The sequence below is a fragment of the Nelumbo lutea genome, chromosome 6 (genome assembly GCF_056320005.1).
Source record: "Nelumbo lutea isolate HS-2025 chromosome 6, American lotus-T2T, whole genome shotgun sequence".
Classification (NCBI taxonomy): Eukaryota; Viridiplantae; Streptophyta; class Magnoliopsida; order Proteales; family Nelumbonaceae; genus Nelumbo; species Nelumbo lutea.
In genome coordinates this window covers 57,021,236-57,040,953 of record NC_142689.1, presented here as the reverse complement: position 1 = coordinate 57,040,953, position 19,718 = coordinate 57,021,236, and the positions used below count along the sequence as shown (strand labels likewise).

At 35.9% G+C, this 19,718-nt stretch overlaps 3 protein-coding genes across 9 annotated transcripts; 1 reads left to right on the top strand and 2 right to left on the bottom strand.

Moving 5' to 3' along the window:
* Positions 1 to 1,462: 1,462 nt before the first annotated feature.
* On the bottom strand, positions 1,463 to 2,530 carry LOC148849012 (uncharacterized). Its single transcript, XM_088952231.1, has one exon. It carries the CDS (start codon positions 2,492 to 2,494, stop codon positions 1,847 to 1,849), a length of 648 nt encoding a protein of 215 aa, XP_088808357.1. The 5' UTR covers positions 2,495 to 2,530; the 3' UTR covers positions 1,463 to 1,846.
* Positions 2,531 to 2,950: 420 nt separating this feature from the next.
* LOC148849011 (auxin-induced protein X15-like) lies at positions 2,951 to 3,572 on the top strand. The gene has a single exon (XM_088952239.1). It carries the CDS (start codon positions 3,085 to 3,087, stop codon positions 3,388 to 3,390), a length of 306 nt encoding a protein of 101 aa, XP_088808365.1. The 5' UTR covers positions 2,951 to 3,084; the 3' UTR covers positions 3,391 to 3,572.
* An 8,306-nt stretch (positions 3,573 to 11,878) lies between these two features.
* Positions 11,879 to 16,072, bottom strand: LOC148849010 (uncharacterized). 7 transcript variants are annotated; one of them, XM_088952234.1, is made up of 6 exons: positions 16,001 to 16,072; positions 15,679 to 15,892; positions 15,521 to 15,584; positions 15,011 to 15,084; positions 14,454 to 14,543; positions 11,879 to 12,983 (listed from the first exon to the last, which is right to left on the bottom strand). In XM_088952234.1, exons 2-6 carry the CDS (start codon positions 15,820 to 15,822, stop codon positions 12,948 to 12,950), a joined length of 408 nt encoding a protein of 135 aa, XP_088808360.1. In that variant the 5' UTR covers positions 15,823 to 15,892; positions 16,001 to 16,072; the 3' UTR covers positions 11,879 to 12,947. The 7 variants fall into 7 exon arrangements, 5 of the variants coding, with proteins under 5 accessions (XP_088808360.1, XP_088808363.1, XP_088808358.1 ...); XM_088952232.1 differs by having other exon boundaries at positions 12,761 to 12,979; XR_016101366.1 differs by lacking the exon at positions 16,001 to 16,072 and having other exon boundaries at positions 15,525 to 15,584.
* Positions 16,073 to 19,718: the final 3,646 nt, after the last annotated feature.

Below are 19,718 nucleotides of genomic sequence, written 5' to 3'. Positions count from 1 at the left end.
TTGGAACAAAGGTACTATGTGCAGACAATTTTGAATTCAAAATTTTGCACACCCACTAAGTGCGCACTCTTGCCGAATTTGAAATTTGAGTGTGCTCCGCCTTGATCCCGCCCAATCTCTGACCATATCAATAGAGCGAACTAGTCAGACCAATTACCTTACCAAGAGCTACTCCCTTCACTGAGCTGACGTAGGCTTGGTAGTGGGGGGCAATTGATGAGGGGTAATTTGGTCCTTTGAAATCACATCATGACATGTGGCCTACAAGCGACTCCTCAGTGTTGAGTAAGCAAACTAGCTCGGCAAGTTAGCCTATAGCACCTAGCCTAGGCCGACCTCCACCTCGGTCAGGCCAAGCTGACAGGTCTCCCGGTTTATAGCGGCCTACCTCAAAGATAGGCCAAACTGTAAGAACCTATGGCGATCTGCGAGGTTAGCCCGCTAACTTGTCCCGATGATACATTACCAGCCTGAGATCTCCACAACATTAATGCCTCAACCGTTTGGTTGGCCTACCACACCACATGCCACTGAGTTACTTGGGCAGATCGTAACCCCTACATAGATGTTTTAAAAGAATAATTCCAAGTTTTTTTTGGAAATATATGGTAGATATGGGCAGGATGGTTCAACCTCTACATGCTTCGCCCAATCTGGACTATTCATTTGACCAACATCCACACAACCCAACCCGAATCCGAACCTACCCGATTTAGTTACATTTGCCTGGTTCGAGTCAGCCGGTATGGTCCTGAACCCGTGCACAAACCTTATATGGTCCCCTCCAAGTCAATCCAGCAATGACTAAAACAGTCCGTCCGGTTCAACTAGACTGATCCAGATCTAAACAATTCAACCACCCTTGAACCTAAGTGGTTTAAGTTGGTCTGACCGGTTTGAATCCAAGTGGTTAGGTCAAATCCGAAATTTGAACATAGTCAAATGGATTCACTGCTTGTGTAAAAGTAACAAGCATGTAATGTGATTTGAACCTTCACCACTTATGTAAATAGTAACTATAATAACCACCAAACTACAACTAACTTATTTGTTAAGAGAGAGAGAGTGTTTTTTAAGTCCATAAATATAAGACTAATGGGTTTGGGCGGGTTGGATTGGGTTAAAGCGGGTTTGGGTTGAACCCAACCCATTTAATTTTATATAATTGGGCTATTAATGGGTTGACGGGTTAGATGGGTTGGATTGAAACTCAACCCAACCCAACCCACCCAATTGCCACCCCTACTGTGAAGTGCAGGAGACCCATGTGGTGGTGTTTGTGTATAGACTGGCTACAACCGGATCCCATGGTGATGGGACTTTACGAGATTTGGGCCGGGCAACAGTATCATTGTGCTATAATCTACAAGATAAGAAGCTGCAAATCCAACCATAGGTGAACAATGGCAATAATTAAAAAGAAAATACAGATTTAGATCTAATAACAAATGGAAATGGAAGATTTGCTATTGAATGGTATTTCCAATTTCCGTGGGGAGAAATTCTCCTTGCTCATATACAGAATGTAAATTTACAATGTTGGAATGTCAACAATATACTTTGAAAAAATAGGGAGACTGATTTTAATCTCAATCCCCCTCCTCAACTTCAATTGCAACGTCTTTCGTTTCACCAAAAGCTACAAAATTGGAGAGTTTGGATTTAATGCTGGCCCATCCCCCATTAGTTTTGATTGAAGAATCTTTCTATTGGATCCGAAGCTGCATAGCCCTTTGATCTTATGGGCAGGCTCGTGGCTCGTGGGCTTGTGGCATAGAATGACAACCGAAGGAGCTTCTATGCATTGATTCATTTTTCCATGGCTAACCTTTCTGAAGATGTTGTGTTACTCTTCTAACAAGGCATTCAAAAGATGGATGAAAGTGTCTTCCTTGCAAGGAATCGTTAGCCCACCCATTGGATGATCAAACCCGAATTCTTCCTCGGCCTGACCTAACAATTCTTGGAATGAGGGATGATTCAAGTAGGATACTGGAATAACAAACCTCCTCTTTTCTGCTTCTCCTACATAAACTGCCAAATGACCCTTGGGAACATTGGCTGTTGACCAAAGCGGTTGGTTCCTCCCTCCTGAAAGAGAGCGGCGAAGAATCTCCTTTGTGTGAAACAAACCAGGCAAGCGGAAACCCATGATTTTCAAGGTTACTTGTTGAAAGAAGGATTCACAAGATATTGATCTCGGAAAGAAAGATGCACTTTCCCTTAGCTTGTGTATACTTATATATAGAGAGAAAGGTAGACCAAGGAAATGGTGTGGGCAAGTAGGAGAGCCCACATTATTCATATTAGGCCTTTCTAAGGGACATGCTACATGTGAAATCACATGATTTTGCCTTTTTAACTCGTTTCCAGAGATTTGTTGAGAGTGAAAACACTGGAATTCATGGTTTCTTGCATTAATTGAGAGCAAACCACCCGCGGTTTTTGGCACACAATAGAAAGGCGGAGGCCAAAAAGCTTGTTTGTGTTCCATTCACTCCCATCTCTTCACATGCGCTGCTCCTGCTTATGAGTCTCAAATACAATAAATTGATACTGATACTGATACAATATATAGACAGACATATAGTCTTCATGATGATATCACAGCAGGCGCCCCACATGTACATCTGAACGTGCATTGGGAACATCTCTCATATTTATCATGAAAAATGATCAAAACTAGAAAAAGGGATCATATATCCATATAAATCGTAGAAAGAGCTCATAGTTGTACATAGAAAGAAGTTTGGCCTACAAAGATAAGACAGCACGACCAGCCCACGGTTGCTGATAATTGACTGGGGCGGCAAAGCCATGTGAAACCATAACGTCATGAGCCTTGTCCCTCCTTGTGTCCCATCCCAATGTAATTACTCTGTTTTCAATCTTCACACTTATCATCATCTTTTATTCACAAAGTTATTGTCCATATATATATGTAGAGGCCACACTCAACATCTATCGATCTCATCATTCCACATTTACACAAATCACAATCTCCAATATTCTCAGAATTCTCCTTCTCTCAATCCTTTTGTTGTTTGATTTCTTATTCTTGCAATATAATTGTGCATATAAGCCATGGCTATACGCTTGCCTGGATTTGTTCATGCCAAGATGATTCTTCGACGTTCTTTTCTTACTGCAATTCAATCAACTTCTGCAGCAACAGACGTCCCCAAAGGCCACCTGGCTGTTTATATTGGAGAGACGACCCAGAAGAAACGGTTCGTGGTTCCCATATCCTTTTTGAACCACCCTTCATTCCAATCCTTGCTTACTCGCGCTGAAGAAGAGTTCGGATTTGATCATCCAATGGGTGCTCTGACAATCCCTTGCCAAGAAGAAGCCTTCATTCGTCTCACATCCTGTTTGAACGGTTCTTGAGAACTATTTAAGGATCAAGGAAGACAGCTAAAACTGAAGTCCGGCCAAGAAATGGCCAATTACATGTAAATATATATATATATATTTTTCTTCTTGTAAAAGAGAGTTGAGGAAGAAAAAAAAGGAGATTTCTTCCTCTATATATATGAACAATTTTCAATACAAAATTTTCTTCTCATCAATGATTTGAATTCTACAGGAATAATCTAATTCTAATTTCTCTTACTTCTTTTCTTCTTTTCAATGGTTTAATTAATTCCAGTTTTACATTTTTTAAATTTGATTTGCGGGATCTCACTTCACAATTCCAACTAATGTGATTCATTTCACTCATAATAATCACATCAAGAGAAGATGTACAAAGTAGAATGTATACTAAAAAAAGAGGAAAATGGAGAAAACATCTTCTAAAGCGAAATAAGGATATTACCATATACAGGGGTTGTGAAGAGTGTCTCAGTGTAGTAAACTAGTTATATAACTCCAGCCAGGTTAATCCTCTATGTTGATTCAAGATCCAAAGCTATTAATTAAGCTTAGTAGTTAGTATGAATGATAAGCATCATTAATTGCTATTAAATTTTTATTATAGTTTGATTAGGGTGAGTTCACTCTCTCTCTAGTTCACATCAGTGCCCCACAGGGGTAGGCTCCAGCCAAGCTGAATTAAATATCTAGCTATTAGATTTTTCAATTTGATAGAAAAATACGAGTTTTGAGTTTAGGCTTCAGTTCGATTCGAGCTAGAAATATAAGTTTGAATTCAGTTTGACTCAAATGCTTAGATGTCCAATATTGGCTCAGCTTGATCTTGTATATATATAAGCTCCGTTAAACTCTCAAGCTTCACAAGCCATGTTTTATTGAGCTCGTGTTCGGTTCAATTAATAAATATTGGGTTTGAGCTTAATTTAAAACATGGATTGGCTAGATTTGACCTTGCTTTTTTTGTTTGTGCAAAGTAAATTAAGATGTAAAGTGGTATGTGTCCTACCTTATACACAAGACTAACAAGAGAATGAAGATAAAGGGTTATTTATTTTGGTAACAAGAGAATGAAGATAAAGGGTTATTTGTTTTGGAGTGCAGTAACACTTCGAGGAGTCTTGATTGACTAATCAGCAAATTGCAGAATTATCGGAGTAGATTTTAACTTGCTGATTTTGAACCTGTCATAAATAGATGGAAGCAGATTTATACTGGCCCCAAGATCCAATAGGGCCCACTCGAAGGTGATTCCAGAGATGACACATTTTATGAGAGGAGCATCCAGGTCTTTCAGCTTCTAAGGAAGTTGCACTAACATTTGCCGAGAGCATCACTTTTTGTGGGGCCGATCGTGGCTCCATCATTTGAGTACATAGCTCTTTTAAGAACTTGGCATAGGTTGGGATATGTTGGATCGCGTCAAGGAGAGGGAAGTTAATATGGACTTCCTTGCTCTCCTCGTTGCGAGTCTCCTTGTTCTTTCGCACCGGCTCGACTGTGAGTGCAGTTGGAAAGGGAACTATGGGTTGATTCACTATAGGCTCTAGATTTTCCTTTCCTTTTTCTTTTCCCTCCCCCCTCAACTTATGGTTTTCTTGCTCATTTTCTTCTTCATTAATTATTTTTTCCTCACATGGGTCCTCTAAAATCCTCCCACTTCTTAAGGTTACAATAGCCTTGGTATTTTCAAGATCAGGATTCCTAGGAGGTGGTTCAATCTGCTATAGAGGAAAATCCGATGGCTGATTTCTTGGGTTCGCAACCGGTTGACTCGATAGTTTCCCTACTTCTCTCCTTGCCTTGGCTTTTTCCAGCTATCCTATTTGGCTCTCTAGTCTATTGATGGACTGTTACTGATTTAGGATCAACTGCTGAACCTACATGAATTGTTGATTGATTCCTAGGGTACTCTATTGGAATTGATTTTCTTTTTTTCTTTTTTATGTTTTTTATTTGAAATTTGAAATGTAAATTTTTAAAATTTAAATTCAAATTTGGATTTTGAAACTTAAATTTCTAAAATTTAAATTCAAATTTGAATTTTTAAAATTTTATTATATATTTATTTTTTATTATTTTTGAAATTTGAAATTTAAATTCAAATTCAGATTTTCAAATTTAAATTTTAAATTAAAAAAAAAATGCAACCAAATCAACCACATGACCTAGGGGCTGACCTAGGGTTTTCTAAACTAATGGTTCAACCAATGCGAGTCCTCTTAGGTTCACTTGGAATTACACCACTTCCTTTGGATAGCCAGGTGAGAGGTGGGGATGTGGATGGCTCCCCTTGCTCTCACAATGACCTAATTAAGTAACCACAAATCCGCTTAGGTGTAGCTATTTAACCTCTTTCCTTAGACACCAACCGTCGGTTAAGGAAAGTAATTACAAGCTTTCCTAAAATTGAGCACACCTTTGAATCAAGTGTGAGGCTTCCCTAAAGGATCTTGCTATCCAAATTTTAAATTAGGGTTAGTGTGAACCACACGTGAAGGGTGGTGATTTTTTGGGCCAAGGAAGGGCGATGAAATACCCAACTTATCTTATTTAGGTTGGATGCCCTTAAATGAATTAACGGAAAGACAAAATAAACACAACAAAATGCAACTAACTACAATGCATGAACAATTATTTCTAATATGCATTTTAGCAATTAAACCTAAAAGAATAAAGCAAACAACTAAGCAAAAGGAACAATTAAAATATTAAAAATAACACCTAACACATTCACAACTAACAATAATAATTTAAGCAATTAAATAAACCTATATGATGCATGCTCTAGAATATCATACCCTAAATATTGGAATAAAAATGCAAGAAAAATATTAACCAATTTTTTTTTATATTTCTTTTTATTTTTTATTTTTTTAATTAAAAATTTAAATTTTTGGGAGTTTAAACAATAATAATTTAAGCAATTAAATAAACCTATATGATTCATGCTCTAGAGTATCATACCCTAAATATTGGAATGAAAATGCAAGAAAAATATTAACCAATTTTTTTTATATTTCTTTTTATTTTTTATTTTTTTAATTAAAAATTTAAATTTTTGGGAGTTTAAATTCAAATTCAGATTTTAAAATTTAAATTCCTAAATTTTAAAATTGATTTTTTTATTTTTAATTTCTTTTTCAATTTTTTAAATTCAAAAATTTAAAATTTAAATTTCAAAATTTGAAATTCAAATTCAAATTCAAATTTATATTCGAATTAAAATTAAAATTAAAATTCAGATTTTAAATTTAAACTCAAATTCGAAAATTTCAACAATTTCTTATTTAGCAATTAATTATTCAATTAAACAAATAAAAGAAAAGAAATTAAATAAAGCTACAAATAATAATTGCAAATAGAAAATAAAAAAAACAATTAATTGTGCTAAATAGAATTAACAACTACCAAAAATAAATTCTAAAAAACTAATTGCTAACCTAAAAATTAAATTGAAAATAAAATGATCAAAAAGAAAATTATGCAAGAAATAGATAAAATAAAAGAAAAAAATAAACCGAAAATAAAATAAACAGAAGAAAAAAATATGCTGAATTATTTATTTATATTTTTTTCGTTTTTTTATATAAAAGAAAAACAGAAGTCTAAAAATTAATACGAAAATAAAATTAACAAAAGAAAAATACGCTGCAAAAATAAATAAAAGAGAATAAACGAATTTTTTTTATTTTATCTTTTTGTTTTCTATTGCTTTTTTATCTAAAATAAAAGAAAAAAACAAATCTGAATTTAAACCGGAAATAAAATAAAATAAAATAAACAAAAGAAAATTATGCTGCAAGAAAGAAAATAAAATAAAATAAATGAACAATTTTTTTTTTAATCTGAAATAAAAGAAAAACACAAACCTAATAAAGCAAAAAAAAAATCGAACAAGAAATTAAAATAAAGAAAGAATAATAGATCTAGAAACAAAATGAAAGCAAAATAATACTAAAAAAATAAATCAGATCTAAAAAAAAATTAATTAAAAATTCAAAAATAGCTATTCTATCACTAAAAGAGTTTGAAAATAAAAATAAGAAAAAAAAATGGAATGACTACACCTAAAATGCAATCCAATTTTTCTTATCTTCTCTTCCATCCCGCAGTGCCGCAATGCTCTGGTACCCCACCTTTCCCTATTCCGTCCTGTAGAATCAAAGAGAAACAAAAATTAAACTGAGATAACAGATCGAGTAATCAAACGAAAAAGAAAAATTAATGAAATAGATCCGGAAAAAGTAAATAAAAATTTTTCTCCATGCTTCCCCGGCAACGGCGCCAAAAACTTGGTGTGTTCGGAAGCGTGTCGTTAAACACTCTGGAACACCCATTTAAACACTTATAATTTTTACCGTTTCTCAAACAACTACTAACATAGTAAATGGGTGAGAATGGGTTGTATCCACAGGGAAGCAAGTGAAAATTTAATATATACTTAGATTCGGACAAGAGAATGCATTCGGGAATGGCAGAAAATACGAAAATAAAATCTATTATTACTGAAAGTAAATGTTTCAAATTTAAACAAGACAAAAAATAAAAATCAGAATTTAATAAAGTATGAGAATCAACAAGGGGGATAAAAGAAATAAATAAAAAAAAATGATCCAGAATCCGGATCCGATGGCGGTAGCTACAGATCGGCCAAACAACTTGCAAAAACCCCTCCTGACAAGAACCGGGCGTCTGTCTTTTCTACAACCCTCGAACCCCTCGAGGCACCTTAGCCATAAACCAAACGAATTCAAATATGCAAAATAGAGAAATGAAAAAGAATTAAATATAAAAGATTGTAGAAAAAAATAATAGAAAAGAAAATAAAGAAAAGAAAAAAATGGTTGATCAGATCCAGTGGCGGTAGTTGTAGATTAGTTGAACAGCTTGCAGGAACCCCTCTTGACAAGATTTGGGCATCCTCCCCCTCTACAACCCTGAACTCCTCAAGAAACCTTAGCCTTGTTAACTGGGTGAACTGACCAACCCCTTCTACAAGGCCCCTGATACCCTTTTTATAGAGAATGGTGGACACAACTAGAAATAGGGAGAAAGATGGGGCCAGTAGTTGGGATTTAGCAAAGTTAGGGACTTCCTAGGGTTTCTATTGGATGGCTAAGATGGTTTTGGGGTGATCCTAGGTCTGAAATTGGAAGGAGAGGGCACCCAATATTATGTATGGCTGAGATTTGGGTGCCAACAAATGGAGGGTGGAGATTAGAACATCTAAGGTTGAAGGGTTTAGATTAAAAGAATAGGTGGTGCCCTATATTGAATGGTTGGGATATAAGATGGAGGGAGTGGCTAAGATTTGGAGGTGAGGGGCTGAATTGTGAGGATTAGCAGAATAGGTGGTGCCTTAGGGTTTAAAAGCTATAAAGGAGAGCCCTAAAATGAGTGGTTGAGATTAAAAGAGGTGGAGGGTGGAGATTAAACATGTAGGGGCAGCTAGGGTTTGCTAAGAGTGAAAAAATTATGTTAAAAAGGCTCCCTAGGGTTTGCAAAGGAGAGGGGAGCATGGTGATACGATAGGATGGGCTTCAACTGGGTTTAGTAGATAGGAGGCGCCATCCTGTTCTCAGTTCTTTACAAAAACACTCCCTCTCTCAGCTGGTCTTCACACTAACTTTCCAAAAACTACACTTCAGCCTAGAAACTACATTATTTGCAGAAAGACTCTTAGATGTCACATAATTGATTTTAACTAAGAAAATGGTACACTTTGACTATTCTAAGGCCAAAAATATCCCTGAATTGATGCCCTTAAGGCATCAAAATGCAGGGTAATCACCAACCTAAAAAAAATCCAAGCAATACTAGATATGCGACCCCCTAGCTCGGTTAAAGAAGTCCAAAAGTTAACTGGACGAATAGCCACCCTGAATTGATTTTTGTCTAAGTTGGCTAGGAAGTGTTTACCTTTTTTCAAAGCAATAAAAAAGAGCCAAGACTTTGAGTGGACCGAAGATTGCCATCTCACCTTTAACGAGCTGAAAAGATACCTAAGTTCACCTCGGTCCTAATTAGAGAAGTAGGGAAAGTACAACGACCTGTGTATTATAAGCAAAGTGTTGCATGCTACCAAGACGAGGTACCCTAACATAGAAAAATTAGCCTTTTCTCTAGTATTAGCAGCCCGAAAGCTAAGACCCAACTTCCAGGCTCACACTATCATAGTCTTGACCGGTCACCCTCTGAGGTAAATCCTTTAGAAACCCGACGTCTCGGAGAGACTTACGAAATGGGCAATCGAGCTCAATAAATATGATATCCGATACGAGCTGCAACCAACTGATATGGGCCCATATCCATTGTGGTCCAACAATATCAATGCTCTATAAGCTATAAGACAAGAAGCTGCAAATCGAGACAAAGGTGAACAAAAGCCAATAATTAAAATGGTATTTTCAATTTCCGTTGGGAGAAATTCTCCCTGTAAATTTCCAATGTTTGAATGTCAACAATATACTTTGGAAAAATAGGGAGACTGGTTTCCCCCCCTCCTCAACTTCAAATGGAATGTCTTCCGTTTCACCAGAAGCTACAAAATTGGAGATTTGGATTTAATGCTGGTCCATCCTCCATTAACTTTGATCGAAAAGTGAAAAGTCTTTCTTTTGGATCCAAAGCTGCAGCAGCCCTTTGAGCTTATGGGCTCCCTCGTGGGCTTGTGGCATAGAATGACAATAAGAGGAACCTCTATGCATTGCTTCATTTTCAAAGGTTGGCCTTTCTGAAGCTCTTGTGTTACTCCTCTAACAATCCATTCAAAAGGTGGATGAAATTGTCTTCTTTGCAAGGAATCGTTAGGGCACCCATTGGATGATCAAATCCAAACTCTTTCTCGGCCTGACCTAACAATCCTTGGAATGAAGGATGATTCAAGGAGGATACTGGAATAATAAACCTCCTCTTTTCTGCTTCTCCTACATAAACCGCCAAATGACCCTTGGGAACATTGGCTGTTGTTGACCAAAGCGATTGGTTCCTTCCTCCTGAAAGAGAGTGGCGAAGAATCTCCTTTGTGAAGCAAACCAGGAAAGCGGAAACCCATGGTTTTCAAGGTTACTTGGAAAAAGAAAGATTCACAAGATATTGATCTCGGAAGTTGGTACTAGAAAACACAGAGAGCGTCAACACTGATAGATCCATTCGAAGTAGAAAATGAAAGATGCACTTTCCCTTAGCATGTGTATATATATAGAGAGAGAAAGAAGAGCATTCGCAAAAGAGTGGCTAGCAGGAGAGCCCACATTTATTCATATTAGGCCTTGTAAGGGACATCTTACATGTGAAATCACATGATTTTGCCTTTTAACCCATTTCCCAAAATTTGTTGAGAGTGAATACACTGTGGCATTAAGGTACCAATATTACATCGTTTCATGTACCACTGAACCAACTGATCGATTGTATATCGCCTATATATCCATTCCATGCGTGTACGTTTTCTCTTGCTTAGGAGTCAAATACAATGAGCTGACACATATAACAGTCTTCATGATAACCAAATTGCTTTGACTGGGACCGAAAAGCCATGTGCAACCATAACGCCATGAGACATGTCCCTCCTCATCGTGGCCCATGTAACTCTGTTTTAAGTCTTCAGTCACGCTTATTGTCATCATCTCTCATCAGTTATTGACAAATCACAAATCACAATCTCCAATGTTCTTAGAATTCTCTTCCTTTCTCTATCGATCCTTGTTCTTTGATTTTTTATTCTTGCTATATAAGTGTGCATAGAAACCATGGGAATCCGCTTGCCTAGATTGGTTCATGCCAAAATGATTCTTCGACGTTCTTTTCATACCACAAATCAATCAACTTCATCAGCAGCATGTCCCCAAAAGCCATTTGGCTGTTTATGTTGGAGAGACCCAGAAGAAGAGGTTTGTTGTTCCAATATCATATTTGAACCATCCTTTCTCCAAGGTTTGTTAAGTCAATCTAAAGAAGAATTTGGCTTCAATCATCCAATCACTACAAGAAAAAGGGTCAAAGCCAGTGGATGTAGGACCTCCGGCTTAGCCCTTTAGACCGCGGCGTCAGATCTAAGGCAGCGGTCACAAGTCCGCCCCCTAAACCACAACCGGCATAGGTCAGGACCGTTGGTTTAGACAGAAAAAACTGTCATCTTTAAGGACCAATCTGACGCGGTTCAGTCATTCCTAAACTGGCAGTATGTCAGAACTGCCAACTTAGAGTTAATAAAGGTGGCGATTAGGACTGCCGACTTAGATCTCTTTGGACCGCCGCCATAGGTATGTCGAAATATTGCTTCGTTTTTAGGAGGCAGTCAGGACCGCCCGATTAGATCTCTTTGGACTACCAGTTTAGGTCCATTTTTTGGTGACGGTTCGGATCTCTTTTTATGTCTATTGTATGACTGCCGACTTTGTTTTTTTAATTTTTTTATTATTTATATCAATTTGGTTTCAACATTTTTTGGTACTTGTTTAATACAAAATCAATTTAAATAAAAAATGCAAATTAAAAATTAAAAAAATTTAATTTAATTATTAATTATTATAATATCCAAAACAAATTGCTTAAATATAATATCCAAATAACACAAAAAAAGTACAAGGCATTTAAAAAAAAATCTCTTGCATGCGCTTTTCATATGACAGGCATTGCATCTCCTTCATCTTTAGCATGGATTGAAGATGCTTTACATATTCATCCTTCAGATGCAAAGCTTCATCCAGTGAGTCATACTCAATTTCAGGGCTAATTGAACAAATTAGTGTGCTATGGTAGAAGCAAGTTCAGCATTCAGCCTTGCATTCTCTACCTCCATCTTGCTTGTTCCAGCAATTTCTACTGAGTCATAGCCTACAAGTAACTCCACAGAATCAAATTTCTAAGAGAGTTCCCCAGAAGAGTCTTCTACCTCAGCCAATTGGAAACTATCATTTGACATTGAAATTGACCCTTTTGATGTTCCCTGTTTCTCACCTTTAAAAGAATATGTACCAAATATTCAGGTGCGTAACGATCAATAACAGCAATATCAACCTCCAACAATTTAGAGTCAAAAGGAGCAATATTTACATCGCACTGACTGGGAGTATCAAATGACCCCATGGATGCAAATACATCCCGAGGTAAGAAAGCACTCTGTGCTTTCAAGAACTACTCCCGTCTTCTGACCTCAACATCCCTCTTTCTGCCAGATGTCCTGACATGCCCATGTACAACTTCATAGAAGCCTTCCTTCTCACCACTTCTGCAAGGCATGTAGGACCGATTCGACGTACGGATTTCAGATCTGCAAACAGATCATCTTGGCGCACCATTGCCTCTTTGAAAACTGGAAATTTTAGCCGAACATCTGTAATGAGGAATTGAACATATGCAACCTTTTGCATGCAAATATGGACAAAATGGTTCATCTCATTCTTCTTATCCTTACAGACATCCAGTAGCTTGGAAATGGGATCGATTACAAGATATCATCTTGGGTAAGTGATGTTTGTCATGACTCTCATACATAGGGCTCAGGGATGAAACTGCATCATGATTCATGAGGACAGAGCGATGCAGATAATTGGCAGCTCAAACAATCATCCACCAGCTTCTTTACAGTGATGACATCCTTGCTACGTAAAAATACAAGAATAAATTTTTGGATGGTAGTGAAGACAAAACTATAAGTATTTTCAAATACATGGATTGGATTATGACACAAGGCACATAATAAAACATGCAAGGGCTACTAGTGATTAAACTTTACAATGATATGATCATACAACATTGGAAACACAATTCTGCTTATTGATCAAAATAAAAAGAAAAATAGTGCTACTTAGGTGGTAAATACATACAAGTTAAATACTGTGAAGTCAAAACATTTCTACATTGTTTGGGAACATTTGTACTAGTTAAATCTTTCAAACACCAAAACCATTTAAGGTTCTGATGTAGCTATTCTCCAAAAGAGAGCATGGAGAAAAGAAATACAACACACATGGTTTTATGCCGCCAAGAAGCAAGCAGAGAAAGACTCTTCAATCAATGCAATATCTCTATAAGAATTAAAAAATTAAAAATAATAAAAACATTTCTAAAACTTACCTAGTTTTAATTAAGGCAAAACTGATCCATATTACTTGTTAAGGCAAAACAAAAACTGCTGGGGCAGTTTCTTGTAAGCTCCCTTTGTACGGCTGCTTGTTGAACAGGGATTTTTTTGTTGATTAAAGAAGTTCTACTTCACCTTTTCTCAAAAAAAAAAAAAAGAAAGAAAGAAAGAAAGAAAATATGTATTGATCTACTTGCACCAATCAAATATAGAAGAGCGAAAAGGCATTTCAGCAAGTGAATATTTCATAAACACTTGAATTATTAGAAAGTTGTAGAGATAAAAGTTTAGTTCACTTCAATGGTGAAGAAGATATAGGAGAATCCTCATATTAAAGCCAACTTGAACTTTAAGAGTAATTAAACAAAGGCTAATAAGGAAAAACAATAGACAAGAGAAGCATTTGGAAGTTAACAAAAACAATAGAAAAAAAGGCAAATTTTGCACATCCCAACCTAGAATGCTAGTCAGTTCCCTAACCAATGTAATAAAAATAGAACCAACAGCCCAAGTTCTTACAAGGTTTGTAAAAGCATTTCACTAAAACAATACCATAATATTAAGTCTGGTCTATATATTGATGCTGTTTGAATATGAAAAATCCATGGTCAAAAAAGAAATAAAAAAATCAGAATATCAGATAATGAGCTTCTATGAACAAATGGCACCCATAAGAAAATTCATCCTGTACAACTATCCTTGTTTTTCTGTATCACATGGTTGGTATTAGTAATCTTAGGTAAGCATTATTGGTCTCCAAAAGGAGATTGCATAAACAAGAGATGGTAAAGGAAATGCTTGCATTTGGACAATGCCATGTTGAGGTATACCAACTTCAACACAGCATAATTCATGGAAAACCAATGCAATTCAACCTATTTTCTGGTCAGCTTCAAATTGAGCCCAACTCAAATTGTGAGAATGTGCGATGTGTATCCAAGATCCTATAGGCATATTTTTGGATTAGTGATTTCAGATACCAACTGACCTTCTCACGCTTCCCAGTGCATATTTGTGGTGGGATGGGGTACCTCTCTGCATGGCGAACAGGATCATACCTTGAAGGAAAGTAATTGACCTGAAACAACATTCTCATTAGGGAATAACCCAGCAGATAACAATGTGTCATCCAAACTAGCCTTAGCTACAGAAAAAGGGACAATCAGTAACAGGATATTAGTCTCACACAGAACAGAATTTGTGTCACCTGTAGCATTCTTGAACAATATACACAGAATTAGATCAAATAATGCACATAGAATAGAAACAAAACCCAAATAACTACGATTTCCATCATGCAAATCAATAGGATTACTTCTCTTTTGTTCTAGCTCCATCCCAGAACCTAAAGTTTCCGGTTTCTGAGAATGTCAAATGGTTTAAGTGTAAGCATTAAAACAAAAAAAGAGTATCACAGAAAATGAGAATGATTTTAATTCCCATATAGCCCCCTGAAGTAGTAAAGCATAAAGGAAAGGAAACACAGTCACACACAGTTCCTTGTTGATAATATAAAGCAGCTTATTACACAACATCTAGAAATACCTTGGTTGTATTCACCGGAGATGTAGCTTTAGCACCCTCTGACTCACTGCCAGAAGAACTGGCTGAATCCAAATCTAGAAAATGAAAAAAGTAAAAAGCTAAGAACCAGAACAAAAGTACATGCATAGTGAAAACTAACCAGATAAATTGGAAACTGAAGAGCAAAAGTCTATAATAGAATAATGATAATCTAGATATAAATAAACTACCAGAAGAAACTGTACCTCAAGGTACAATTCTAAAACATCTCAAAAAAACATTTCAACATTCGACATACTTTCAAAAGAACACCTTAATAAAATTTTAGAGAATTATTTACTGGGAAAGAAAAATCCAGCTATAAGGAATAGACTTTGTAGAAAATAAGCTTGTACACTATTCAAGTGGTTGATCGTAGTTCACAAAATAAATGAAGCCTGAAAACTACAATTACCTTATAATAGTATTACTAGTTCACTTAAAGCAGGTATTTATAAAGAGTACTAATGGTTGGATACTCTGAAAGAGTACCTACGAGCTTCAAGACTACTCGTAGAATTGGAAGTAGAGTGCAATAAAGCCGGAGCTTCAAGACCTGCCATTTCCAACTGCTATCAACTTCGGGAAACATGTTAAAAATTCAAAAAATGAATGGTTGGATTCTCTGAAATCCAAGTCTACAGATTTACCTCTTCTTGGCTACTCTGAAATCCATATTCAAGTCTAATTGCTGCCATGAGCTGTGGAAGAACTGATCCTAGGGTGCTTTCCTCTTTCGCTGGCCAAGTCTTAAGCGAATTTCTAGTTTTTCTTGGCACCACTAGGCTTGTCATCCTTTCCCCAAGCTCTATAGAGAATGACCTTGCTGGACTCCTGAGAGACTAATACAGCACCTGTCGCTCACTGCAAAAAAAGGAACAACTTGACCGTTATGTTTTGGAACTTTTAGCTTGGTATTTTCTGGTTTTGGTAGTTTTTCTACCATGGAGGTTTGGTTTATTTTGTACCTACCATAACTAGGTGCTCACATTTAGTTCTTCAAAGTGTCATAAGAGCTAATGCTTTTAAACCTCTGAAAAAAAAAAAAAAAACTTTGCTAAAGTGCTAGTAGGCCAAGCTTAATGCAAAATTTTGAGTTTTAGCCAACAAACATTGCAATACTCAAGAGAAGATAAAAAATTAAAGGAATAGATCTCAAGAGAAATGGGGGCTCCTCCAATTGAAGCTCAAGTATATATATTTTGACCGTAACTTATCCTCCCAACTAAAGTTAGGTTTATATCAAGAATCTTTAATACTGTACTTGACAAAAAATTGCTGATTAATTAATCTAGTGTTCCATTTTTTGCAATCTCTAAAATCAAGTCATTGACTTCAATCAAGCTTGGCTTAGTAGGTCTTAGTCCATAAGTGCTAGACACTCAACTAAGCTTGAAGCCAATCAGGGGATGGGGCAGAGTAGGGTGCATGTGATTCCTACTAGCCATAACATGGACAACCGTTTTGTGGGTTTTCTGCCACACCTCCTACTTGCAGGGGTACTAAATGACCATCTCAACAACTTGGAGGGGGTTTTATCATTTAAAGTAGTTGAAAAATCCACGATTATGCTGTTTTATCATTTAAAGTAGTTGAAAAATCCACAATTATGCTACACTGGACATGTAGATAATAAACTTTTCTATGGATAAACAAAAATTTAGAAAACGAACCAGCCTAAAAATTCAACAAAGATTGCAGAACCTTCACAAGAGATTTGAATATACCAAATCTTATAAAACCTAAACTACAATTGAACATCCAGCAAAACCCAAAAGGGAAAATATTTATTCAGAGAAAAAAGCTAAAGCTCTACATCTAAAATTCCTACCAATGAAGACACTTTAAATAACATCACAAGATATCTTTCACTTTCTTTCATCAAGTTCAACAAAAGAAATGAAACACTTTACCATTAATAACTATCTACCATTATTACCTTAAAAGTTACAAAAAATTATCTAACCATCAAAGCTACTCAGTAATCAGATCGTTATGAGAATCCAATTTATAATGGCACACTTAGTCAGGTGAACCACTATGAAATTGGTAATAAAGAAGATGGGACCATTTCATGGATTTAGCAAAATGTTCATTATATGTGTGTGTATATGTTTATTATCTCTTTTATTCATGAATTGCTTTAGCAAATTAAGAAATTGTTATCTTTTTATTGTTATATGATTTCCTCTTATGTGATGAGGTTGATGATGAGTGGTTTAAGATAAACTTCTATTTTCTCGGAGAAGCTTTTATGATACTTTTTTCAATTAAGCATTCAAAAACTCCTCAGGCCATCATCAACATCCCAAGAAACTCATTTTACGATGTATGGGCATCTTTCGTGGTACATGTCTACAAATAAATTCAAAAAAATTACACCATCCAATAGATCCTGGTTTGGCCTTATCAAAAGAAATAACCACCACATTTTTTTTTCTTTAAATGTCCAGGAATTCTCTCGTCATGCTTACATAATTTATCTAAACAAAATCTTTACAAAAAAAAACGAGACAAAAAGAAGAAAATTACTCACCTTGAAATCTTGCATCTCTCTTTGATGTTTCTTCAAACACTTACCTTGCATGTATCTTCAATAACCATTTACAGGGTATCACCCAATAAGTGAAGAATCCATAAATCAATTTGTGTTTAACCTGAACTTGAAATCATCTACATGAACTCCTCTTCCCAATTCCAAGTCCCTAACTTTTATACAACTTGTCAAACTAAATTTATGTTTTGTTGCTTCATATTTAATCTTCTCCTTAAAATTTCCACATAAAATCCACTTATCAAATATCCAACAATGCTTGAGTTATAAAGGGACAATTTTCAATTAATCTATTACTAATTCTTTTAAGTGAAAAGGGATTCACTTCTTGGTTCAAATATTTTGAATCAAGATTTATGTTAGTTCTAAAAATGTATAATATATGTACAATAAAGAAATCAGCATAGAAACCGTGAGTTCTAGAATATGCCTTCTATGACTTCTTTGGCTAGGATTAAGTGGGAAAGCATGAAAATATTATAGGCTAATAACTCAGCTTCTACATGTCAAAATAGTACAGAAAAAATGATTTCATACCTTTATTGCCTAAAAACATTATGCCTCACAAGTCCTGTGTGAGAGAGAGAGAAAGAGATGAAAGAGTGACAAAAAACAAATTATTAAAAAGATAAAGCCAACCAAATACACTAGGATGGCAAGTGAATAGAAACCACTAATATAGTTATATTGGGGAGTTTGGGTAGATAAATGTAAATGACTGAAAATTGGGTTAGGCAGTTATTCTAGACTAAAACATGTAAGCACATCTCTTACTATGTACTTTATTGCATTATTTTTAAATATATTAAAAACATTGCACATGTACAATCAAGAGAGAGAGGACATCAAAAGAAACAAATATATGGACAGCTACAAGTTACTCTACATCCCTATCTCAAGAACCATTGACCAATTTGGATGTTATGGCATAGCCCTATATAAGATGATACAATCTCCTAAGATTATCTCTCAACACAAAAACCAACTGATGAGGGGTAATTTGGTCCTTTGAATTAGTTAGTTTAAAGCATCTCGCCAAGGCCGACCTCCACCTCAGTCGAGCCAAGTTGATAGGCCTCCCAAGCGACCTATCTCAGAGACCAACTGAGCTGTAGGAACCTATGGCATCTGCAAGGCGAGCCCACTGACTTATCCCAAAGATACATTACCAACCTGAGACCTCTGGAACATTAATGCCTCGACCGTTTGATCGGCCTACTGCACCACATGCCTCAAATTTACCCGGGCAGATCATAAATCCCGCTCAGATCTCGTAACCAATGTAATAACTCACCTGACTAAACGAAAACGGTTCCGTGAGAAGATGAGACACATTGCAAGAGGGATAAGACCATTGATGCCTATTTAAGGCACTCATTTCTACCTGTGAAGTATGCACGATTACAAGCTCTCAAATTCTCAAGCTTTTTCATTCTATAAAGACTCTTAAAACACTTTCTAACTTAAGCATTAGAGTGCCCACCCTAGGAAAAGACAACCTAGGCACTCTAACTCCTCTTGCAAAATAGAACTAGCTCAGCCATCTCCAGCTCGGCTTAGAACAACTCGGCTTGACAACGTATCATCCAAATCAGAGTTTGAGTCATCTGACATGCAAGAAGAGAAAAATCATGCGACATCAATTGGCACCGTTTGTGGGAATTTCTGATACAAAAAGATAAGTACTCAACCTTCATTTTTTTGAAACTAAAAACTAATGGCTTCACCAAGCAACCAACCCACCAACAACAATCAAGTACCTACTATAACCATCGAACAGATAAATGTCTCTCTAAACTTAACCATCATCTGATTACTTGATCTATAATCTTATTTTAATTCTTATTTCTCTTTGATTTTGTAGGACGTAATAGCAAACGGTGGGGTACCAGAGCGTTGCCGGACTACTGAAGAAAAGAGAAGAGAAGAGAAATTGGGATTACAATTCAGGTGTAGTCGTCCCAATTTATTCTTGTTTTTTTTTGTTTTTATTTTTGAATTCTTTTTGGTAAAATAGGGTTTTCAAATTCTTAGTTAATTATTGTTTTTGATAGATTCGATTCATTTTTTTAGTATTATTTTTCGTTTTGATCTTAGATCTATTTCTTTTCTTTGTTTTAATATCTTGAGCAAAAT

Bases quoted from the DNA above. Each gene is read 5' to 3' on its own strand.
- LOC148849012 (XM_088952231.1), bottom strand. From the start codon at position 2,494: ATGGAACACAAACAAGCTTTTTGGCCTCCGCCTTTCTATTGTGTGCCA.
- LOC148849011 (XM_088952239.1), top strand. From the start codon at position 3,085: ATGGCTATACGCTTGCCTGGATTTGTTCATGCCAAGATGATTCTTCGA.
- LOC148849010 (XM_088952232.1), bottom strand. From the start codon at position 15,822: ATGACAAGCCTAGTGGTGCCAAGAAAAACTAGAAATTCGCTTAAGACT. The intron at 15,585-15,678 runs GTAAATCTGTAG...TGGAAATGGCAG, and splicing joins TTCAGAGTAGCCAAGAAGAG to GTCTTGAAGCTCCGGCTTTA. The intron at 15,085-15,520 runs GTACTCTTTCAG...TTCATTTTCTAG, and splicing joins AGTAGTCTTGAAGCTCGTAG to ATTTGGATTCAGCCAGTTCT.